This window comes from Volvox carteri (genome assembly GCF_000143455.1).
Source record: "Volvox carteri f. nagariensis unplaced genomic scaffold VOLCAscaffold_67, whole genome shotgun sequence".
Classification (NCBI taxonomy): Eukaryota; Viridiplantae; Chlorophyta; class Chlorophyceae; order Chlamydomonadales; family Volvocaceae; genus Volvox; species Volvox carteri.
Genome location: NW_003307610.1, coordinates 437,405 through 462,331, shown reverse-complemented (window position 1 = coordinate 462,331; position 24,927 = coordinate 437,405). Strand labels below are relative to the sequence as shown.

Below are 24,927 nucleotides of genomic sequence, written 5' to 3'. Positions count from 1 at the left end.
CGCGCTTATCGCGTGTTTGCATAGCCGTACTGTGTAACAGCTACTACAGGGAAGTTATTGCAACTGTGTACTCTGTGGGCAGGTGGCACAGAATGCCTGACCCATCTATATGTACGTATGTATGTACGGGTGGGTGTGTTACATACAACTGTATGTCTGTTTGTTACATGGTTGGGGGTGCGTGACCTCATACTACCCATACGAGCCAAAGCCCAAGGGCAAAACCTAAACGCCTAAAAGCCACGGAGAAAAGGAAACACCGAACTATCAGCCCAGACTAGCGGCCAAAGGGGATAACTGAGTTGTGGAGAGCCCACATATGCTCCAACATCCTCGCCAGAGGTGCTGGCTCCCATTTCATGGCCTCCAACATGCTCTGTTGATAATCGAATCCCTCTTCAGCACGATTATCATTATAGGCTGGACGTTTCAATAACACGTGTTTTTCATCCCCGACTTGGCTATTAGTACCACAACAGCGGCAAAACCGCTGCTCCCTGGGGACGTTGTGCATGCCCCTTCGTGCTCTGTTTGCCTCCAAAGCCCAGCAACATAAACGAAACTGCATTAGCTTACGGTGTGCTAAACGAGGAATGATGAAAACATTTAGCATGTGTTGGCCACATAACGGCTGCGGCCAGCTAACTAAGCAACGAACGGCAGAGAACCTTACTTACAAGACACTGTATCCAAAGAAGATGTATTTCATGCTTCCCCGATTGCGGGACTGGGACATCAAGCTGCCCAACCCCTGTCACATGCAGGGTGGTGCTCCAGAGATGCCCACGAAACAAGTGAGCAGTGCTCAACAGCGGCTGCTTTTCGTATGTATTCAACTTCCCAACCGCTTTTGTACTTTGTTTGCTAAACTACTTTTTCACTTGCCCCGAGGATAGTAACGCTATCAGTATGTTGATTTTTTTGTTCATTTTTTTGTTCATAATGATTTTACCAGAGTACCAAGCGCCTCGGAAAGTAGGGAATATGCGATTATCAGCACGGCCGAGTCAGGGCCGATGCAGCAGCAGCAGCAGCAGCCGCAGCCGCAGCCGCAGCCGCAGCTGGAGTTGCAGCTACAATAGTACGAGCACCAACGCCTCTATCCATATCTGCCAATAACGCCAACATTAACTCCAAATCCAAACTGGAACCCATCACTGACTTTGTCAGCCCAGTGCAGGAAATGCAGTCCTCCCTAACAGCTCTTCTTCCTCCTCTTGTTCCTCCTGTTCCCCAGCCGGAGGGAAAGAGAGTTCTTGCCAGCCTGCCATCCTCAGCTACACTTGCCACAGCAGCAGCCGCAGCAGCAGCGGCCGCAGCAGCAGCAACGGACAAGGAGCAATAACAGCAGCAGCCTCCTCGTCTCCTACAATCCTAAGAAAGGCTAAAACCCTAGTAAGGTTAAACAATAAAACCGTACCAATCTAGCTGACCTTGGCAGCAACAACAGCCATCAAATAACGACACCGCAGCATTCCACACAACCCATTTCAGAGCATCAGTCAATCGGCTCTCAATCCTCTCGGTTGGTCTGTTAGCTATCATCCAAGCCAACAGCCTGCCACCCAACAGTTCCAACCGAACACCGTGCAACACAAACTGAAGATCTAGGCTAGGCCCTCGTACATACACATCACTCGTAAGGCCCTCGTACATACACATCACTCGAGAGCCACAGCCAGCCTCCAGACGAAACGTGACCTGTTTAACCCTGACGGCAACAGCACAGCATCAACAGGTACCCGTGGGTAGCACCCGTAGCACCCGTATTCGGAGGAGCTCTTGGCTTGGATGATCTCAGAAGCGGCGGCGGCTGCTGCTGCCGCCACCGCCGCCACCGCCGCCACCTGACTTCCATTGCTCCGTACGCTGCCGCTGCTCCTCCCGTCCCGCCAATAGCTCGTCAAATTCGCGAAGCTGCCTACACTCGCATGTCACAGTACGACAGTACGGTTGTACGGCTGTAGCAACAGGGAGTTCAGTGCGTATACTTCTGTAATATCACCGCGGCACAAACCCGACGTTGCATCAACCACGAGAATCCATCCACCTCGCCTCCTCCCCTTCTCCCTCCTCAGCATCTTCCTCGCCACTGCTGTCAAAAAGCCAAGAGAGCTCTCCCGTACATTCGTTGTCCAATCTCACCTACCTGTGCCGTACTTTTGATAAGTTTCGTGGAAACGTTTTTGGAAAGCAAGACCTTCCCCAAAGACAGGCGTGTGGACTGGCAAATAGTAGGTTCGCTCGCTCCGAAACCCGCACCTTCTTACTCCTCTTACTCCTCTCGTGTTAGAATGTCGCATTGAAACACAGGCACGCACACTGCCGTACACCCACGCACCTCTCCACCTCCGGGTCGGCCTCCGTTTCCGGTTCTGGAACCACATCAATCGTGCGGCCGTCGGTCCTCGCTTCCCCTCCACGGCGCTCCGAAACTGCGTTCACAACGACACAATGCCCTTTCAGAGCACATCCGCTATCTATTGTGCGCCATTCGCTACATCGGTACTCGTCCTAACCGCTTCCCAACCACTTCCTAACCAACTGCCACTTACCCTTAACCTTCCTGGCTGATGGCGATTTGAGGAACAAGGACGCAGCCATAGCGCCCAGACCCACACCGCCTGCTACCACTGCCTGTGTCGTGTTGTGTTGTGTGCGGAGGAGCGGGTCAGGTTAGAGCAGGTTTCGCTTGTGCGGTGCGAAGTGTGTGTGTTGGTGTGCTGCAGGTTGGGTTGTGAGGGGATGCCGCGATGTGAAGGGACAGATGACCCACGTCCGCGCGAACGAGTACGAGGACGAGTACGAGGTCGAGAACGAGGGGAGAATGGGGAAAAGGAGGGGGAGGCGATGATTGAGGTGGAGGTCTGCCGGGCGCGGTGCCGGTGCTGTTGTTGTCGTTATTGCTGCTGATGATGGTGATGGTAGTGGTGGTGATGATGGTGGTGATGATGGTGGTGGTGATGGTGAGGGGCGATAAAGTGGTGTAGCAGTGATTCTGCGAGGTTGTGACATCACACATCATGCCGTACCCGTATCCGTACCCGTTACCCGCCGTACTACTACTACCACTACTGCTACCACTGATCAACAAGATACAGAAACGGTGTTTCCTCGGGGTGGGACCCTCTTCGAAACTCCCATTGACCATTTTTTTACAGATAGTTATTACAGGGCTTTGGTACTCCACTCGGCAGATAAGGCTTCTCTGTAACTCCTTCGCACGTCGATCCCGCTCCCTCAGTGCCTCACCAGCGCAATCAGCTTGGGCAGCAGCAGTGCCGTACCAAGGGTAGCAAATGCGGAGAACGTAAGGCCCCCAAAGAACAGCGCACCCATGCCGATGAGTACGAAAAATGGCAGGAAGAGCGACGTGAAGAGTGCCCCGGCGGACAGAGCCGCGCCCACCGCTACGGCAGTGAACGCCAGGCCGATGATTAGGGGCCCTGGGGGCGACAAGTGGGGGTGGGGGCGACAAGTGGGTATTTTGGGCGGAGTGGTGTTAACCCCCGGGGGGGGGAACAGTCGACCCACCTAGTGGTGTGTGGTGGTGTGTGTGTGGGGGGGGGGGAATGGGAGACTCAGAGCCGGGAAATGGGGGGGACTGTGTGCGAGAAGCTCAAAAGAGAGCTAAGTTACCGCTATCCAAAGTGAAAAGGGGGGAGGGTTTGTGGAAAGGTGCTGAGGGATGGCGGAGATGAGAATTGCGTTGTGTGGTGAGGGGCAGTGTTTTAAAAGTGGTCACTAGGTGGTGACCAAGTGGTTACCGAGAAAATAATTCCCTCTCCAGAAGGTGGTCTGTCACTAGGGATATATGTTTGGAGTCAGCTTCCAGTAGTAGAGCCAGGTGGTCGCCTGGAAATCGGGGGCCACAGACCCCCCCCCGGTAGTAGTGACCACCTAAAAAGCTTTCCGCACAAGGCAGCGCTGCAGCACTGGAACGAGTCGGCTGCCTACCGCGGGGCGGACCACCACGGGCAGTGAGAAGTTGGCGCTAGCATGAAGTCAGAACAAAACTTGACGTGTCAAGCTGCGGTGTGTGCTGCTTTAGTAGCCATGGTTTGGGTTCTATCTGTACATATATCTGTGTAAATAAAGAAATCAATATACAAGCGTCGTCTTGGTTGTTCAAAGCCGTGAATGAGCGTTGTGAAGTTAGGATCTTCGGATGCAAGGTGGTTCTGGAGGGCTGTTCTCTGTTCAGCATACTCGCCGGGGAAAAATGTAAAGCAGTTACCACGGAAAAACCCCCCAGAGTAACCACTTGGTCACTAAAACATTACCAATGGTGAAAAAGTTTGAGAAACACTGGTGGGGGGGGACGTGCGTGTGTGTGTGTGTTGTTGTTGTTGTTGGTGGTGGTGGTGGTGTGTGCATGTGTGTGGGGTACCTCATCTGCAAGGAAATCAGAAATGATCTCCGCCGGTGTCTCAGTAGTTATTCCGGGGGTTAAGACATTAACAAAAACAAGAGGGAAGCACAAAAGGAGGAGGGGGAGGAGGAGGAAGAAAGAGAAAACATGGGGTTCAAGGTGAAAGCTTTTTTACATGTACACCGCAGTAGATCCATCAGGCTAGCCGAAGAGACTGCTGAAGATGTTTTCTGTTCGATTCCTGGCGAGGGGGTGACTTTGGTAAGCGTTGTTTAGGAAGGGCTTGCTTGCCAAGAAAGGGCCGGCTGAGAACGATAATGGTAAAAGGAGATGAGATTGGTCAAAGTGAAGCAGGTCAAGGTTTACAGAGATTCAAGGAAAGGATAAAGATCAGGATAAGGACATCACCATGCAATGACGTAACGGACAGGACGAGCCCAGCTGCACTACTACCACTACATCGTGCCGGGTCGCCCTCCTATCACACCGAGCTTAGCACCTCCCACCTATGACGGCGGCAGAAAGCACCAGACCGCCCACCAGCGGCACCAGCAGCTTCCAAGCTTCATCCTGTCGTACCTGCATACGACAGTACGACCGCGGTGTCCATAACGACGGTGCGGACATTGTGGGGGCCCTGGATTACAGAGGACTGCGGGTCAGCGATTTGTTTTTGGTGTGGCAACTGATGCGACACCTCGCAGCCTTGGGGCGGATCGGAGAAATTGGGCTAGGATAATTCCAGATGCCCATCATGAAAAAGGTGGATACCGTTATCCGTCGAGATGTGCAGCCCCGTGGCTGCTAAGGAGAAGGCAAGGCAGCTGTGAATCCCTTTGCTAGTCAACAGAAACGTTGCCGGGAGGATGGGGTTTTGGGGGGAGAGAGTTTTGAGGTGTGTTGCTCCTTTGTTGTGCATGCTGAGCGCGTGTGCTACAACAGGACAGCGCATACCTAGGAGGTCTTCCAGTCGTACGGTTCGCCACTGCGCACACTACCGTCATGTTCCTCACCTCTGCCTCATAGTCGTTGTATTGCACACGGTATATGCCACGCCGGTTAGAAAATTGAAAGCCACCGCCGCGGCTGCGGCCCCCGCTGCGACGCTGCCGATCGTTGCGATCGTCCCACTCCGGCTCATCGTCACCGCGTTTTGCGGCTAGGATGGTTGAGATCCGTCCATTAAGGAAGGGTCGGCGGAGTTGCCAAGTCCTGACCGAGAGATGCGTGCAAGCGTGCGATTCCCTGCTGACAAGGAGTTGGACCAAAGCAACGGAAGCGCAGAAACATCATGAATATTTCTTTAATCGCTGTGTTGCTATGAAACACTACTTCGTGCAGAGGAAACTTGGTTTGGCCCTTGGATCCTTGGTAGGCGAGAGAAAATGGTAAGTTGCATTCCTACTGAACGCATTCCAGAAAGGCGGAGATTCTTGACAGTCTAAGCTTACGAGGATGTGCGAGTCTTGGGTGCGCAGCATCTCGGCTGGTCCCGTGCTCCCAAGCTGGGAACTTTGGAGCAGGGGAACGCTGCCATGCCCTGTAAAAGTACAGACTTAAAGGCAGATACTGAAGTTCTATGTGACAGGTTGTTCGAATATACTTTCCTCACAATTGAGTATCTTTGCCCCTCGCGTAGCCAAAGTACCCAGATGTTTACGAATTGCACCTTCCACAACTTTGCATTGTGAATAGCAAACGATTAGCAAATGCTGTGTTGGTATGGGAAACTTCTGGACCTGTGAAACTTGGATTATGTCACCCGTTCAACCAGCCAAGCTTCAACCCAACAACCCAAATGAGGCCGCCCCAGGGCAGCGCTAACTCCGAAAGGTAGTGGAGTTTATCGTAACACTGAGTAGAGTAGTTCTGCATATTGGCCAATTTTGTGCTTGCCAAGCCTGCCCCCAGTAGCTGTTTCTAGTAGCGTGTGTGTTCGTTCGAGCTTGAAGCTTAGATCATGACCTATGGAGACATACTTGCAAAATGGTTGCATCAGGTTCTTCAGGACAACGTCTGCTGCAATGGGGTTACCCAGGTTGCACTTTCCACTTGACGGACGCCTATCACCCTGTCTCGACGAAACAGGCCTTAGGGAAATTTCAGATGGGAATGTTTTCATCTCTCATCACTACAGAAAACACCCACATGTGAGGTGCAGGTAGTCCTTTGGGATCTAGCTGCTCCCTTCCTTTGAGGAGCAACTACTCAACTGCTCGTTGCCGTACGCCAGCTGGCGAAGCCAACGGAAGGCGGTGAAACGGTATATGAACGCCCATGCGCAATTTTTGATATCATATTTAAAATTATTAATAATCGAAGCCACAGTCTTCAAAAGGTGCATTGACTCCTCCTTCGCCCAAGCCTTGTAATAAAGAAGCGCAGCAAACATGTCTTGCCTAACTGCTCCGGCTTTGCGCGCTACATCTAAACAGCCCCAATTTCTACGGTGTAGTGCTAGTCACTGTCGCTTGCATGTCGTCTGCCTGAACTCGCCAGCGCCGACCTCGGCCCGCACACAATCACGCACGGTGCCACAGTCCCTGGCGAGCACTCTGCAAGTGCACGCGCCAACTGGGCCGGGATTCACCTCATGGATGGCAATGCTGGAAATATTTTTCACAGCAAGGAAATCTTCGGATGCAAGGTGGGTCTTAGGATTCTGCGACGAATATGCAAACATCGCGACGCATCTCGCAATTCATGCTAGGCGAAGTCTAGTTATAAAGTGTGTTCACACGTACTCGACTTGCTATCAACGGTAGCCTTAGGCTTAGCGATGACCACAGGGCCGCATGATGCCCAGTAGCTATCCCACGCGCAGACAAGAAAGGCTTTGACTTTTGATAATTTTTTGATCAGGTCATTCTGTGATATATCGGACTTCAACTATGAAGACGACGGCGAGGAAGACGACGCAGCTGCTCACATGTACGTTATCAACCAGCGTCGCAGTAACAAGCACGCAATAAGCTTACCGCTGTACTGATTCATGTCAAAATTACAAGGTCAATATGATCGCGTTCTGTGTCATGACTCACCAACACCACAACAGCCTGCGAAGCGACAGCAGTGATAAGTCTTACTTAATTTCTGCGTTATGCAACGCAGGTACACCAGTCACTTGGCGGATAGGCTGGCCATGCAGCCGCTGCGGCAGGATGACCTTTGATGGCGCCGGCGGTCTTTGATGCGGCGGCCTGGGGACCAGCAGCAGCAGCAGGTTTGCTAACAGGACACGGCGCTGCATGCATGATCATCATCATCATCATCATCATCTGAAAAAATAAATATGTTTTGTTTTGACCGCACCGCTGCAACTCGGAAGTTTTGAGAAACCTGGCTTGGCATCGCTTGGCTTGGTCTGTAACCCAAAGAACTGATGAGGATACATTATTGGTGCAGGATGACCTCGTGGGGTCCGAAAGGTGGGGGGGGCCGCGTCCTGTATAGTTACGGACTCCCCTTTAGAGAGATATTCGCAGTATGGGTTCGGCCTGCTGGCATAGTCTACACGGGGGCCGCCGTCTGCACTGCAGCGCATGATGAACTTTTCGCTGCCTCATCAACTTCGCAAGCACCTTTCTGCTGCGTGCTTTGTACATATCACAAGAGTCTCTCAGAAGCAGAATTATTCATACTTTGCACCACGTGCGGCTGTTGCTTGGGGCTCATGAACTGCTGTACCTTCCGCACGATGGGGAAGGAAGAGCGGGATGTGTGGTGGGATGCACTGCTTTAATATATTTTGGAAGCAAGCATCTACTGCTGTCGCCTATTGCCGTATCTATCTTCTGGCCCGGGCGGCGCTCTTTGCTTTGAGAATGCATTTATGCATTTTCCACAGGCGTGCTAGATGAGTTTGAATGCTAGATGAGTTTGAACTCTAAAGTGGTGAATAAGTACTTGCAGCAGGTCCTTAGGCCGGCTACGTGAGAATGACGGAGCGGGTGGAGAAGGGGACTGCATCCGCCCAGCAGCCTTTTGATTTTCGCTGCTTAGGTTTGGCTTTGTAGAGGCGCGGCTTTATAGCGGGGAGAAATTTGAAAATGGACTGCGTCTTATGGTTTTCGCTTTGTGACTCAACAGCATCATCTTACGTTTGTTTGCGTTGTTCTTCTTTTTTATGTCTGTCTGTGCACGTGTCTATCGCGTGGTCGCGTCTCGGGACTTTGATTATGTGATTCGTAGTTTTGCTCCGGGAATTGACGACTTGGTGATGGAAACAGCCTTGCTAACCTGCGAGGCCGCTAATTGAGGCGCGCAGACGGAATTGACATGGTTCCTATTCTTGATTCTGCATGTTTGGTGAGTCGGTTCTGCTCGTGGATTTGTTCGTCGGTGTTTCGGACAGGTAATGACATGGCGGCGGGTTGTGCAGCGCTTCTGTGGTGGCAGTATGATTAGGTTATCATCCATCGAAAAATTGGTTGTTTGCACAACGCACCCGCCAGCGCTATATTGATTCCTGCCTATGCCATACAGTCGACCGGTTACCGATTGGTAACTCTCCGACCCAACCCCAACCGAGGGGAATTACCGAGGCCTTCACCCCACCGATGGGTTACCCCACTTATAGGCTACCCTACCAATCGGTTACCTGCCGGGACAAAACTCTGTTGACGGTAGTGGATTGTAATGGAAAGTGCCTAATTAGGTTGCATGTAATAGTCCAGCATGTAATAGTCCAGCATGTTGTGGTGCAGCCATCGTGACAAGGCCGTGCTGATGCTTTTATTGAGCAATTAAGTCGTCCGTGTTAGTTCTATTACCTGTTGTTGTCCAATTCAAGCAATAACCCTGAATTTGTGCGCACCAACAATGAACGCGCTAAATTTCCGGGGCAATACCTGCCGCCCAATACCTAAGCTGCAGCCGCTGTACCCGTACCTGTATCCATACCCATATAACTTTGCACCCTAACGCCATCCCCTACTCCGCGCACCGCAAAAATTATCTTGATATATAAAAAGGTGTTAAGGGAGGAGGAGGACTGTGACAGCCCATCCTGTCACCATCACGGATGGATGCCGTCACCATCATCAAGGCCAGAGTAATCAAGGTCTTGTGATGCAGCAATACGTCCTGTCTGTTCCACCCATTCCATGCTGCACTGCTGCTTTCGATGCGGAAAACCACCGGCAAGCTAAATCGCGCTTCCATACATCCATACATCCATGGGCCCGGCCTGTCATTATGCCACATAACATTCATCTTATTGCCCGCCCCAGCACACGCAAACGTCAACTCACAGCATCACCACCTTCGGCTATTCCCTCATCGCGGCTCAGATAATTAAAACCACCTCACCAGCATGTGGTTTTTGTAGTACCCTATATCTCGTTTCTGCCGTACTTCATCGCCGCCCATATATTTCCTACTCCGACGTCTTCTTCCACTTCTTTTATTTCCTTCTTTCTCTTCCGCTTCTTATTCAGAACCGGTGCGCCGCCGCAGCTGTGGGCCCTGCAATTGCCCTGGCATGATCTCGAACATCTTCCGAACAAACACACCTACTAACTCCCGCTACTGCTGCTGCTGCTGCTGCTCCGCCGACATCTGTCCTTTGTCTGTTCACTTTGTCCACATGCGGTCAGTCAGCCTTCCGCTTTCACGGAAAGGGTTCGTTGTGCCGGGCGCCCTCGGCACCCTGCGTTTCGTCGCATCAGTGGCATGACCCTCTGCTTTATCCGCTAGGCTAAGAAACAGGAACTTTGTTTCGAAGGTTATATAGTTGGGACTTTTGGTACCGTCGTTGTCTGTAGTAGTCATTTCTAGCCGCCCACCACCTAGTCGCCCGCCCTGTTGTGGCTCCGCTAATTTCTACGGGCTTGTTTTTCTGGGGTTTTTCCACGCCACTCTTCTAATCAACATCTGCTTGAAAATAATAAGCTACAGTTTAATTGAAAAATTCTAAGACGTCGCTGGACTAAGGAGCTCGCTCCGGTATTCGAGTATTTTAAACCCGAACACCGCCTGTGCTGCCGCTAGTGCAACAACGCCCCGCTCGATACCATCTTAGTATTTTCTTAGTACTACCCTCTTCGTGCGTACTCCATAGCTGCTTAGAAACACACTTATTAAGATGCTGCTTTAGAGATTACTTAGCTTGCTGTTACAGAGAAGCTCATCCCAAGTAGCACTTAGTACTGAATAGTACTGAATACTGAGTAGTTCAAACAACAAAATTCCCTCGCCGCGGCTCAGAAAATATTCAAAAGTACACGCAAATCATCGTTTTTCTCCCACACAGGAAAACCGTCTCCGCCGAAAAGAATTCCGCAAAAATAACGTCAGGACCCCCGCGCAGGTCCGCCTTCGGCTCACCTAAGGATGTCGCAGGGGGTTCTCAGGCGGGATCTCCGGGGGCTTTTTTGAGCTCTCATTCCATTTACGGAGCCATCACCAGTGCCATACTGACAATACTCGAATAGCTCCATCCACATCGCACAACCCAAAATTCGTACAGTTGTACAACTGTACGGCGCTTGCTCATCACGTGCACCTCTTCCACATCTGATGGTCAGACGTGGCAGTGTGCCAACAAGAGTATGGGCCAGAGAGAGAGAGAGAGAGAGTCGCATGCGCTTCATATTTTATTTGCACGTCCTCCGCGTCCCCAAGAGGCCGACGCAGTCATGTAGATGGATGAAGTCATTGACTCGGGGGTTTGGCCCCGGCGGCCCGCCATGGACCTGGCGGTGGGGACAAAACAAACCTCTACCGGGAACCCTAGCTGCCCCTAGCCCCAGCCCCAGACAGACATACAGACGGATCCGCCCACACCTGCAATTGGACAGTGACACCTTTCCCCTCCATTAAGAGGGGCCTGTAATCGGACACAGGTCTGTACATGTATGTAGTGGTCGGTACAGCAGGAATTCACGTAAGTGGAGCCTTTACGGCGAACACACAAGCAATAAAAGCCACTATGCACGTGTACGGCCTAAATGCACAGAAAACCCCGGCAACCAACAAAACCAACCGCGGGCCGATACAATCCCTGGTACCGATACAATCCAGGAGTCAGTCCAGATCCGAAACCCGGATCAAAAACTCCGGTCCGGCATTGGAATTTTTAGTTTGCGCTGTTACATAAATTTTTATGTTTATGTACCCAATCTGGTTCGAAATTAGGATACGATAATCCGGTCCAAGACATCAAAAAGTCCGGAATCAACCAGGATGACTTTTCGATCGTGATTAGGACGACCATCATAAAAAGAAATGGGAATGTTACTTTTTAGCGGCGCGCTGCTGTCGATGTACACAAGTTACGCAATGCGCAGAAAAGTCGACGGCGAGGCAACGACCTTTTCACTGATGTGTCAAATTCTTTGTTTGTACACTTTCCCCGGATCCAATTTACCAAATTTTGGATGGATTCATCCTTTTATATTTTTGTATCGCCAGTCGTAAACGGATTCATGGAATAACAAAATCTCCATGCAACTTCCCTGGAACGAAATTTTCTGGAAGATTCGATGCGGTACCGGAAAATTCTGAAATACCTCGCATGTCTGGTAAACCGATCTGAAATGGGAATTTTGGAAAAGTCGAACCCTATGGAACACCAAGAGACACAGACATACATACACACATACAGACACTAAACAAATATTCGGTATTGCTACTCCTGTAGCTGCTGCTATTGAAACGCCGCATCCGGCCCCTCCAGGGATAAGATCTTACACTGCATTCACTACCGCTGCTGCTGCTGCTGCAATGGCGGCCTCTGCTGCAGATGCATGCGGTGATTTCCAAAATGACCCGAAATGGCCGCCATACCCGACGCCGCTCCGTAACCGCCGCGTCCTCCTCCGAAACCACTGGTCCCGCTGCCGCCGCCGGCGCCGCTGCCTACATAACGAAATGTGGGAGCCACCAACGGCGGCGGTGGCGGCGGTTTCGGAGCGCGTGCCTTCGAAGTTGAGAAGACTACGCCGTTATATGCGTGACAGCCGTACGAGCTGCCTCCGCCGCCGTGATGCCAACGGTCATTATAACCGCCGCCGCCGCCTCCTGCGGCAGCGGCGGCAGCGCGGCCTCCCCCGCGCCGCGCCGACGACGACGGCGCGTCGTTAGCACCACCAACGCCGCCGCCGCCACTGCCTCTCCTGCCTCTTCCGGCTTGCTCCGGGCCAGCAGTGGTAACTGCAACGGGTTCTGCATCCCCTGAGGCGGTTGATCCCTCCACCAAGGCCGCCGCCGCCGCCGTCGCCCTCAAAGACTCCCGTAACAGGCCACCACCACCGTCACCACTCCCACCACCACCACCGTCACCACTCCCACCACCACCGCTGCTGGTGCTGTCGCGGTGCAATGCCTCCGCCGTCTCGCACTTTGTCTGTGTCTGCTGCTGCGGCTTCGGTGGCTGCTGTAGGTCGACAGTGACAGCCTGCTGGTGGTGGTAATGTTGCTGGTGATGATGACGATGATGGAGAACAAGAAGCGGCTGCTGACCATGGTACTGTTGCGGACGTTGCTGCTGCTGGTGCTGGTGCCTGGCACCGCTTCCGCGCTCGTGATGTTGCTGCTGGTGTTGCTGGTGGTGCTGTTGGCGAGCGGCCGCTTTAGCAGCCTTGGAGGCGCTTCGCGCCGCCCTAGCGGCGGCGGCACGTTCCGCCGCCGCGGCAGCGCCGGTAAAATCCCAAAGCCGTACAACACCGCTCTCCGTACCTGCCGTACACCGAGGGGAGGGCCGTGAGGCGCGAAGCGGAACGGCCACGGGGGATTACATACATACCTGCGCTACAGCGCTCCAAGTGAAAGGTGCAAGGACAGACAACCCCGGGAATCCACGAGCTGCATTCTAAGACTAGGCGCCATCCTAGCCCACAAAAGAAATTCATAACGAATTCCGGTCCACCTTAAATACATTAAAACTCGGTTAAAAAGGTTAACAAGGAAACATGCATCGCGACGAGGCCCCCTACGCCCGCCCACCCCCCCTGCCCCACCTGCCGCTAGCCACTGATCCGCGAGATCCAGGCACAGCGCCGGTTGGCCAGGTGGGCAGTGCAGCGCCCGACAGCTGGAACTGAAGGCGCGTTGCGGACTGCCACCGCCCGCGGAGAGAGCCTGCTCGCTATCCTGTAGGTGCGTTGTGTATGTACGTTGTGTATGTATGTGTGTCGTTAAGTCGTTGTGTGTGTATCAGTAACTACGGAATTGGACTGCATCAACATGATCAGCAACAGCAGAAATATTAGCGCATCAGCAGTAGTAGCCGGGGAACGGTACAATACCACCACACACCGGGCATTCCATTCTCGCGGCTCAAATCATTAAACCAGATACACACTCCCTTTCACTCGCTCGTACACTCACTCGTACACTCGTACACGCACCTGCAGTATGACACAGCCGTCTGCTGATGACGAGGCCAGCCAGGGGTCCTCAAACGCGAGTCCGGTGACCGCCGCATTGTGGTGCCACAGCACCCGGGAACCCTAGACACAGACAGACGTACGACAGACGTACGACAGGTGTACGACAAGACGGTGTGAGGCGAGGCGGGGCAAGACAGAAACAGGAGCGCCCAGAAGACGGGTAAACAGACAGAAAGACAAGACATACAAAATAGACAGATTGGTGGGCGGTGGGGAATCACGGGAAGGAGCGCAAAAGGAGCAAAGCGCCGAATACCGACAGAGGTGGTGGTGGTGTGCGGAGAGCGACAGGACGTACAGGGGTACAGCTCACGCGAAAGCGAGGAAAGGATGGATCACAAAATATTTGTCGTACGGGAAGTTCGTTCGGTGGGAAAATCCCATGGCCGCGAGGGGAAAAGTGAGTGCAATGGTTCTTGTGGGGTTTCGGGATATTTCGAGTATGTGCGAGTATTTCGGCAAAATCTAGCCGTGTGGACAAACGCGACATATATACATGCATACATGAAAACTACCTATCGGATAATGGTGACGCTCCGAAAGACGAAAAACTTCGAAAAATAATGTACAATAAATACCAAGAAGGCGCGCAGGAGTGTGCTGAGGTGTGGCTCTCAGGATGCCCTGCTCCCCTCAAAGCCCTCTCGGCCCCCATGCCCCATGCGCGCAATGTATGTATATTGTATGTACGGCACCTCATCAGCTCGTCCCACCTCGTACACACCTGCTTAAGTCTGAGGTCATGTGCCAGAAGTAGACCATCCCCGCTGCCGGTGAATAGAAGCTGGCCCGAGCGGCAGCCCTCAAGGCACGCCACCGCCGCGCCGTCGTGTACGTCAGCAAATCGCCGTACAGCTCGGCCCGTCGTCGCGTCTGTTACCACCACCTCACTGCCCGCTGCCACCAGCAAATTGCCGCCACGCACGGCGCAGCAGTACACCCAGTCACTGTACTGCAAGACGCCGGCACAAGACCAGCCACCGTCCTCCGTGTCCCTTGACCCCGCCCGACGGGGGCGACTGGCGGCGGAAGCGGCGGCGTCGCTGCCGCCGGCGTCACCAGAGCTCCTTTCGTCGCCGCTACTGCCTGCAGCGGTGGTAGCTCCGCCGCCGCTGCAATCCGAGATGTCGCCATCGGCGGCGCCGCCACTGCCGTCGCCGTCGCTGCTTTCCGTGGCCTGCCGCCAGACCCGCACCGTACAATCCCACGACCCAGAGAACAGCGTCCCACCGTACGCATCCCGCCCGTACACCTCCGGCGCCGCCAGCGACTCGTCCAACGCGAGGCACGACACGGGGCCGCCGTGGCCGCGCAAGATGTACGGCTTGGACGAGATTGAAAACAGCGGTGGCGCCTCCGCTTCCGCGAGCCCTCCGCTTCCGCTGACGCCGTCGCCCCGAAACCCGGGCCGCCAAACTCTTACCAGGCTATCGGAACTTCCAGAAGCCAGAAGCCCCGTGTCGAGAGCCAGGCATCGTACGGTTCCCCCGTGCGGTCGGCTGTGCCCCAACGGCAGCCCAGAACGAAGATCCCAAAGACGAACAGTTCGGTCCAGGGAAGCTGCGGAGCAGTACAGTACGGAATTCGGAATCAAGAGACGGCGTACGACACGTAAAATTTGCAACCCGTGGGGCTACGGTTCAAAAAGCCCTAGCACGCTAACAGGTATGCTGCGCATCCGGATACTCGACGTCAACTCCTTAAAACATTTTTGACCCTTCCAGCCCTCAGCGGGCACTTAGCTCCCCTCAGCAGGCAGCATCATTCGCCCCAAACCGCCCCCCGACGCACATCCGCAGTGCATGTGCACATACCTGTATTGACAATGTGATAAAGCGGCCCAGAAGCCTCCCACTCTGTAACATTACATTACATTACATTTCATTACATGCACATACCTATATCCCCACCCACCCACCTACATCCCCAAACACACACGCACGCACGCTAACGCACCAGTGGCCATGAGGTCGCACGCTGGCAACAGCCGTACAGCTCGTACAGCCAGCCTGAACGGCATTGGGCGGGGGGTTTAGGAGGAAAAGAGAAATCGCTGGGAGGTGGGTGAGGGGGAGGAAGCATGCTCACGCGCTGCCAGCGAGGACGGAGGAGCAGCGGTCATCGAAATTGCCGGGAGCCCCGGGGCCAACCAACCCCCAACTAACCCCAACTACCCCCAGCTAAACCTAACTAACCCCAACTTGTAACACTACTTATAAAATACCATCATCGTCACTTAACACCCACATCTCTGTTCCTGCGAACTCCCGCGGCTCAGCGCACCGAGAAACCTAAAGCACACCCGGAACCGCTCCGGAACCTACTTGTGGCCCATTACTTGGTCCGCGCTGTACCGGCCGGACCAGCTCCGAAGCCGCAACATCTTGGTGCCGTACGCCCACTGCCACCGCATCTCCGGCGAGCTCGAGGGCGTGGTGACGGCGGAGGAGGATGAGGGTGTGGAGGAGGAAGAAGGAGACGCGCCGCTGCTTCTGCTGCTGCTGCTGCTGCTGTCGCTGCACGCGGCGCAGGCATCACTGCCGATGTGAACGATAGCTCCAACGCTGCCGCTACTGCTGCTACTGCTTTTGCTGCTTCCAGGCACGGAGATGGGTTTGCTGCCACTGATCGTGGCACTAATCGTGGTGATGCCGGTGCCGGTGTTGTTGTTGTTGGTGTGATTGGTGGTAAGGGGGTTTCTGACGGGCCAACAGGCGCTCGACAACTGCCAACGAGCAGAGTAGAAAGAGCGCCACACCTTCAAGGGGGGGGAAGATGCGAGGGTGTGTGGGGTTTGGACGCGCAGGGCTGAAGGACAGCAGCCAGCATACAGCAACATAGGCGGCCCTTGCGTTCCGCTGGGCTGCTTTTTTGTTCTACTTCTCTGACCTTTGATTTCCAGACATAAGTTGTCGTACCGCTAGGAGAAGGGCTTTTGGATTTTGGCAGAGCTATGCAGGCTTATCCGGGGTTGAAAGTGGTGAGGAGCTAGTTAGTTTGGCTGGGTTGAGGCCGTTTGCGCGCTTGTGTGTCGAACGGGATGAGTGGGTGTGGAGGAAGGATGGGGGGGGAGGGTAGTTGGCGTCCTTACCTGGTTCGCAGCGCCTTCAAGGGCGACCAGCCGGCGCCATGCCCGGCAGACGCAGCTGGCTGAAGCGAGGTCACGAGGGCCGAGCTCATCGAAGATGTGCGAGAGGACACCATAAGGTAGGGATGCCATCGTTGGACCGTCAAGCCCAAAGCACTGCTCGGACCTAAGTCGGAGAAGTTCTTCACATGTACCTTCATGGCTCCTGCATCGGTGGAAGCGCTTACGTCGATGTGATATGTAGGAAGGGGGTCGGGAGTGGGAAAGACTGCAACCCTAACCATAAATCCGACAAAGAATAACTTGAGGTACTAACATGTCTCTTTTATGCAGTCTTCTGGGGTTAAAAAGATGGCTTCACCTAAAATGGTGCTGACCTGCAAGAAGTGCCACGTAACTTTCGTTCTGTTGCAGATCTCCGTGGACTTTCCCCGCTCGACATTATATTGTGAGTTTACTTATAACAACTTATCGTATCGAAAGAGAAGGTAACCGCATAACGATGCCCGTGAACAATTGAAAGCCGGTCGAATGCCCAGGTCCCTTGGAGGTTCTTAACCCAAGCCACAACGTAAATACCTCACACGTAAGTAAAAAGCTCGCGTACAAATGTTGTGTACGTAGAAAGTTGAATAGCAGTTTGGAAAGTATGTAGCTGTACAGCATGCAACATTACCATCAGCATTCCTCTTATCATCCCTCGTCTAATTAAGAATATATGCATATGAGCGCCATGTTTGAAGTTCATACGGGTTATCCGATCGCTTATGGGTACCGCCAGATCACAGATAGGGCTTTTTGGATTGCGCTGACATGATCCGGGTCGTGCGGGCATGTATGTTTTATACCATAGAGCGGGATGGTTAAATATACCAACGTTGCCCGGTTGTCAACGTTGCTCTCCATAGTTCCCGCAACCAGACCCTGCCATTGATAGGTCTTCAACTCGGTCTTATGTTCATCTCAGGGGCTGAAGTCTACATTGAAGGGCTGGCAAATCGATTCCGCAGAATGGCAGTATAGACCGTGCGTAGCCTCCCTTCAACGTGTGCGTTTGTTTCCCCTCTTTTCCGGGAGGTGGGACAAAACCATACCTCGTCATGAATGCTGAGTCCCATTTCTTTTTTGTTCAAAATAGAGTATGGACATACCAACAACCGCATGCTCATCTCATCAAACCCGACGCAATTAGTACACGATACCTCATCACACTTCCTCGCCAAGCAGCTCCACCACTTCCAAGCAAAAAGATTAGCCTAATCCTCCCCCATGCTATCACTCTGGAACAGCGGGATAACGTTGGCCGTTCATCCTTTCACAACAAATCCATTACAGGATCCGAAAAAATGGTGCTCCAGTCAAAAACCCGAGGCAATTCTGGATAGAATGAAAGGCCTTGCGAGAAGGGAAAATGCGACCGCCAAACTATGAAAAGCACGAGGACGCCGACATCATCCGACATATTCCGTTGCGCTGCCAAAGGTACCAAACCCCTGCGCCACCCTTTAGTAGCATCCCACGCCTGCAACCCCTCGATGAGTTTAGAACTTGAGCCACTTCTTCTGGGCGTCCTTGTCGTGGATTGCCTTGCTCACGCGCGCAGTAGCCGCCTGAGCCGCCGCCAGCTCCCCCTGCCCACAGGCAAGCACAGACCAGATCGCCGACTCGGCCGACTCGAGCAAAGAGTCGCAAAAAGACCCGACATGAAGGCACAGCAGCACACAACGAGTGTTGGGTGCTGCCGGGAACACGCGACAAAGACTTAGGCAGTCCGAAAACGGAAACCGAGGCCTGTTGGAAGCTTGCGGAGCGCTTTTGGGGTCGCAATACTCGGAATCCAGCACCAGCGATAAGGCGGGGCGGAAGCGGATGCGACCTTTACAAGAGCTCTCAAAAGAGAGACGTCAGAAGGGAGGGGATTTGGTAGGAGCGGATTTGGGAAGAGAGAATTTTGAAGGACCAAGTGCCAGTTACCACTGACATCACTAACACCAAATCGAATGCAAGGAACGCAATGACAGAGCAAGCACAGGAGGATGAGGACGAGTGGCATCCGATCTCTTTGAGTGTCTCCGTACGAACGTACGGACCTGTACGGCCCGTATTTGTGCCTCGATCTGGGTACGCAAGCCTCGGTTGTCTTTGTGTCTGCCCAACATCTCTTGAAGTCGGGACAGCTTGGTCTGCAAAGCAAGGTGGTCGTACAACAGAGGCAAGGTACGACGAGATAATGTACGACGAGATAACGTGGCAAGCATCCATCAGGGAGACACAAACGACACCACCGCCACTATCCGCCGCCCTTGGGGGTTTGGCCAACCTCGAAGCGCTCTCCTAGAGAATGTTGTACAAAACTTGCCACGAAAATAACTGTTATATCACGACTTTACCGGAAAAGAACCGATCGGTGTATGCTGATCCCGTGATTTACCAAGATACCACAATAACGCCCAATTTTTAAAAAGTAGTGTCCCACTTGGCAGTCAAGACAACAAAACAATATAGTTACACGAAAACAACAAAAATGCAAACACATGCACCAGCTCGGCCGCACCCACGCGACCCTACCCCAGGGGGGGGGGTGATGCGGCTGGTTTGTCAGCTAGCTGCTTGGGGGACCAGCTAGTGCGCATGTCCTCTGGAGGAGGTGCACCTAGACACGTTGCCAGCGGGGCGGTACACAAAAAGACGGACATTTCTAACCTTTCCCCGCCTTCCTTAATGGTCTCACTTCCCCCTTCGCCCTCGCTCTTGCCCTCCTCTTGGCGCCGGTGTACTGTAATTCCATGGTAATGCCCTCAATCAAGTGGCACGAGGAAGCTATGAACGCAGGTCTATGTGTACGATAAAAACACACACAGGGCCCCTTTAGCTTAGCTTCCCCTTACACACACGCACATATAGACAAACAGACACAGACAGACAGACAGAGACAGAGGCATGGAGACAGACACGTAGAGACAGAGAGACAGACAGACACAGACAGACAGATGCAGGCGCCTACCTGGATTCCCGCCACGTTGTCATGATGGCTCATGAGACCCCGCCGGTCCACGGGTCGGCGAACAAGGCCAACGGAGGCAGCTGCCACAGCGCCGGCGATGGCCGCCGCACCCGCGCGCTGATGTACGGCACCGGCGCCGTCGCCGCCGTCGCCGCCAGGCATACCCGGCAGCAGTGCTACCTGGGCCTTACGAGTTCGAGCGGCGGCGGAAGAGTCCCCTGGAGCAGGTGTTGGTCATGATGGTGATGATGAAGGATGATATCGGTGTGATTTATGTGAGAGCTCGGAACCCAAAAGATATCTTCCTTCTTCGTCATCACCTTCCCGCCTGCCTTTTGCCGGTCTTTCTGGTCTTTTTTTCAGTGAATGACTGGTGGCCTGACGTCAAACGCTTTTTTTACGATGTACAAAAACAGATATATTTTGTGCATCTGTATCTCTGCATCTGCATTCCGATAGAAAGTGCTCATTTCTGGTACGCGAACATCAATCATCATCCCAGCCCATCCAGGGATTTGGACTAATTCTGTACTGCTGCCGTATACCCTTTGTACGAACGCGACCTGCACGGTTCGCAACACTCCCATTACCCTCCATTCCCCCTCCTCGCCCTCGCCAGTCTCCACAACACCACTTACCAAGTGACGAGTTAATGAAATCAAACAATCCGCCGCCCCCGGGTACCCCCTCCTCCACCTCCCGAGCCTCATCCCTTGCGGCACTCGCTGCCAGGATGGCACGTTTGCGCTTCTGCCGTACACCGCCTCGCCTGCTCCTCCGCTTGTCGACCCCGCCCTGGAGATTCCCACTTCCACCGCCGCCGCCACCTCCCACCTGCATGTACGGAAATGCATGTACGGAAATGAATGCACGACCGCCCATCCTCACGTTTCTGGACATGAAAGCGCCGAAAGTGCGTTTCTTCTAATACTCATCTGCCCCAACTCCCTACCCCATCACACTTCCTCTCTCTCATCATTTCCACTATCCCACTATAGGGCAGCAGTGTACCGCAAAGTACGAACATGAACACCCAAAACACACGCACACACTCCCAAACCCACCCCCTTCCCCACCCCGCTGCTCGGATAACCAGCAGGTGACGATTGCATTTCCGTACCTACGACCCGGGTTTAGCGCCGCCCCACCTAGCCCACCTACGGCATTTAGCCGACCCAGCCAGCCCCCTACCCACCCTCCGTACTCGGTCCCGGTCCACAGCCCCCAGCCCCTTCCGCTCAGGTAGTAGCAACACCTCCGGAGCGGACATAAGGCCCTGACCTGTACGGATAGGGCAGGCGAGGGCGGCAGGACGGGGGAGGAAATGGGTTTGTATGTATGTATGTTATGTTTATGTATGTTTATGTATGTAAGGTTTCATGGTATGTTATGAGCTGGTGAGGTATCATCCAATGCCAAATGCAGAAGAAAAGTCAACAAAGTGCCAACGCACAACGCACTAACTGCCGTAATCCCAAGCAGCTGCCCGAAGGTGCGACTGGAGAGGTGTGAATGTATGTATGTATGTATGTATGTATGTATGTATGTATGTATGTATGTATGTATGTATGTGTGTATGTGGGGTACCGCCGGGGTGTATCACCCGCAGAGACTAACAAAACACCCCCTGCCTCCCCTGCCCCCCCTCACCTCGGCTCCCCAGCCCCTTCCCCCGCACATAGCCCATTCGAACCAGCAGTCGGGAAGCCACCCCCCGACCGTGCCCCTCCCAATCAGCCAGGAGGAGGACAGAGTCGTCCAGGGCACCCGCGGCGGCGGCCAGCCTGCGGGGGGAAGGTGTTTGGTGGTGTGTGGGGGGGGGAAAGGGGGGAAAGACGAACCACTAGCGAGTGAAGCTGCTGCCAAGGAAAGAGTGTCTGGAGGGGGGGAGATGCGGGTTGAAGGATGATCTTGTGCGCAGGGATAAAGGCTGGGCGGACGACCCGACTCCCCCCCCTGCCTCTTCTACATGTGTGGCCTGCTTGTCTGTCTGTCTGTCTGTCTGTCTGTCTGTCTGTCTGCTTGTGTTGCATGAAACGGTTCCTCTACTCTCCCTTCCCCCGCCCCAGGCGAAACCACATCACCCTCCCAGCCACACAACCTGACTTCACACACACACACACACACACATACACGACGCGACCTTAAAACACACACACGCACATACATACACACACGTGCATACATACACACACACTTGACACACCTGGCGTGCCCCAAGGCATCCAATCCGATGCCGCCTCTATCCTCGTCCTCCATCTCCTCACCGGCGCCGTCTTCAAAATCGCCCGGACCGCCGCCACCGTCTCCGTCACTGCCGTACAGGTCCAGGTCATCATCGTCACCGCCACCACCGCTGCCGTCGTCATCACCCGCCTCGTGCTCAGAATCAAAATCACCATCGTCCTCGCTGCTCTCCGCCACTCCAGTCCCATGCCGCAACAGCCCACTGACGCTGCTACTGCTGCTACTGCCGCCGTCGCCGTCGCCGCTCCCGGCGTTATCCCTAGCAGCGCCGCCGTCGCCGCTTCCCCCCGCCTCCTCCGGCGCCGTCACGTGCGCATGTTGCGTCACCAACGCCAGCGGCACCACCACCTCTCCGCCCCCGCCGCCGCCAGCGCCGCCGCCGCCAGGGCCCTGGGGCTGCAGCAGTAGCGGCAGCACAGTGGCTGTAGCTCTCGTCACATCCAGCGCTACAACCTCCACCGGCACATACAGCCGTGAGCCCGGCAGTAACGCCAGCGCCCGTCGGCCCACTGCCACGTCAGCACCATGTTTGGCAGAACTGACTAACCCAGGCAGCGGCGAACCAGATCCCCCTCCCCCTCCCCCTTCCTGAAACGATTGGCCTTCTCTCCAGGATGCTGCCACCGCTGCGGATGTGGCAGTCAGGGCAGGCTCGGCGCAGGGCCGTACCAGTGCTTCCATGACGTCGACCGGGTCCAGCATGAAGGGCCTTATCACAGACGCAAGGAAGGGGTAAGGGAAACCACCGGAACGGGGAGTAGAGGGGGTGGGGGTGGGGGGTGGGGGGTGTGCGGCAAACACACAGGCACACGAGGGGGGGTCAGTTGGGGGGCAGTTGCGGCCGTAGGCGGGCAAACCGGCATAGGGCCCTTTGAGAATCAGGATTAACACCAAGGTGGTGGTGGAGGTGGTGGTCAAGGGAGTTTCAAGTACTCATGTCAGCAGCAGCAGCAGTAGCAACAGTAGCAGCAGCAATAGCAGCAGCAGCAATAGCAGCAGTAGCAGCAGCAGCAGCAGCAGCAGCAGAGAAATGGAATAGTTAAACGACGAGAGGAATTCGCCACCCAGCACAACACAGCACAAAACGAAAAACACCATACTTCACGACGCAAGCCCTCCTCGCCCCTTTCCCACCCTGCCGCCCTCACACACAATACACGGGATCCCCCCCCCCCCCACACACACACCCCGAACATGAGACCGCGGCTCAAGTCGTTTCTCACTGGCGATTTCCTTCTCCCCTCCCTGACCCCGCTGGCCACCATCCGCAATTGAATCCGTATCGTACGACACGCGATAACAAGTTCGTACCTTGTGGGAATCTCAAATGCGACCGACACGGTGTGAGCCTGCAATCGGCGGAACCCCGGCATCCGGACTCATGAGCAAAGAGAAGACGGCAATGCAGGGATGATGGAGGGATTTACAAATGGAGGTGAAAATACGAAATTAACCGTAACCCAGTTTGGGTGGGCTTCGGGAGTGGGGATGTTGTAAGCCGAGCCCATAAATGGGAAAAACAGGAAGGGAAAGGGGATTTACAACGTTATGCAAAAAGAAGTGTGCAAATTGAAGAGGCCGCCGTGGAGGCGTGAACTCAGGCATGCGGCTGTATGGTCATGTGGGTCGATAGTGAAGACGTGAAGATTCCTGTTTCCCTGTTCCGCTGGTGTGGTAGTACGACGGCGCAACTTCACGTACGGCACAATAATAGGCGAGAAACATGCTTTCTCCTTTGTGTTGACATATTTCATGGCGGGTCATATTGTTTGAGCATGCTAGAAGCTGGTCTTCAGTTCCCACCGCCAGTCTTCAGTTTCCCCACGGCGCCCGATGGATGCCGCCTTGTGCTGATGGACACCTACAAAAGGTAGAAACCCACCTGCCGGCCAGGTCCCTGGACGCGGCCTGCATACCAGCGACCATCCATGTATCGAAAATGGCAATAGCTGCCGGGAATCGGCTGGGAGGCAGCAGCGGATGGGATGGTTTGACCGGCTTTCGCCGGCAGGATGGCTTGTGGAGGCGGAGGCGGTGGCGCTGTCGGACCAGCATCCAAGGTGTTACGGGTGTTGACGCTCGGTGGATTTCTGGCTGCAAGCTGCTGCAGGATGCGCGCTCGCTTAATCTCCAGAAGTGCAGATTCAAGCTCCGACACCGCTGCCGTCAGCTCATCACGCATCTGCAAAGCGCGTTGTGAGGCATGACTCCAGAGGTATAAAGCCTTCTCATTATGCGGTGCCGATGTCCGCCGGGCAAAGAAGGAAGCGCATCTCGGCGAGCATGTACCTGCAGCAGCTCTGCATGCCCTTCCTCTGCGCTGTCACCTCCAAGGTTGACAGCCTCATTAATACCAGCCAGGGTCTCACGCTGAGACACTAGCTGAGCCTCTAGCTCAGACTCTATATCCTCCGCCATTTGGCCGCGTCAGAATGTATTTTGTGATTAAACGATGACGAACACTTAATAATGCACCACTATGCTGCAAAGCTTTAACCTCTACACTCTTGGCGTCCATCCGCTTGCAGCCCTGTTCTGCAACAAGCTACTACTCTTACTGTGCACCAGGTACTTCTGGACCTGGCAATTTTTACACATGCGCCCATCGCTTGACTCTCCCTGATCTTTAACGCTCAGCGCACCAGTGGGCGATTTACGGTTAGGCGGTTCTCGTTGACATGATGCACGTGGATCCAAAGGGAAGACCAGAAGCCGGCGGAGCTTTCGCGCGCACTTCGCTGTGTAGCTGGTGCTGATTACAGCGATCCATTCGAGATCTTGTTGGGATTGGGCGACGTCTACGGTCAACCACGTGTCTTGCAAA

At 54.2% G+C, this 24,927-nt stretch overlaps 3 protein-coding genes across 3 annotated transcripts; all 3 read right to left on the bottom strand.

Annotated features, from left to right (window-relative positions):
- Positions 1-1,401: 1,401 nt before the first annotated feature.
- On the bottom strand, positions 1,402-8,075 carry VOLCADRAFT_107485 (uncharacterized protein; the record flags this gene model as incomplete). Its single annotated transcript, XM_002956921.1, has 10 exons — positions 7,497-8,075; positions 7,414-7,428; positions 7,117-7,261; positions 5,386-5,531; positions 4,879-4,951; positions 3,253-3,446; positions 2,777-2,998; positions 2,556-2,637; positions 2,342-2,435; positions 1,402-1,711 (listed from the first exon to the last, which is right to left on the bottom strand). The coding sequence occupies exons 1-10, from the start codon at positions 7,620-7,622 to the stop codon at positions 1,402-1,404; spliced, it is 1,407 nt and encodes a 468-aa protein (XP_002956967.1). The 5' UTR covers positions 7,623-8,075.
- A 3,999-nt stretch (positions 8,076-12,074) lies between these two features.
- On the bottom strand, positions 12,075-17,136 carry VOLCADRAFT_98030 (uncharacterized protein; the record flags this gene model as incomplete). Its single annotated transcript, XM_002956920.1, has 7 exons — positions 12,075-13,051; positions 13,333-13,465; positions 13,723-13,824; positions 14,489-15,324; positions 15,721-15,773; positions 16,089-16,187; positions 16,856-17,136. 7 exons carry the CDS (start codon positions 17,134-17,136, stop codon positions 12,075-12,077), a joined length of 2,481 nt encoding a protein of 826 aa, XP_002956966.1.
- A 1,257-nt stretch (positions 17,137-18,393) lies between these two features.
- VOLCADRAFT_98029 (uncharacterized protein) lies at positions 18,394-24,521 on the bottom strand (the record flags this gene model as incomplete). Its single annotated transcript, XM_002956919.1, has 12 exons — positions 18,394-18,741; positions 18,943-19,035; positions 19,857-20,074; positions 20,495-20,690; positions 21,052-21,137; positions 21,321-21,354; positions 21,507-21,640; positions 22,229-22,499; positions 22,773-22,812; positions 23,415-23,452; positions 23,986-24,285; positions 24,393-24,521. 12 exons carry the CDS (start codon positions 24,519-24,521, stop codon positions 18,394-18,396), a joined length of 1,887 nt encoding a protein of 628 aa, XP_002956965.1.
- Between the last annotated feature and the right edge of the window lie 406 nt (positions 24,522-24,927).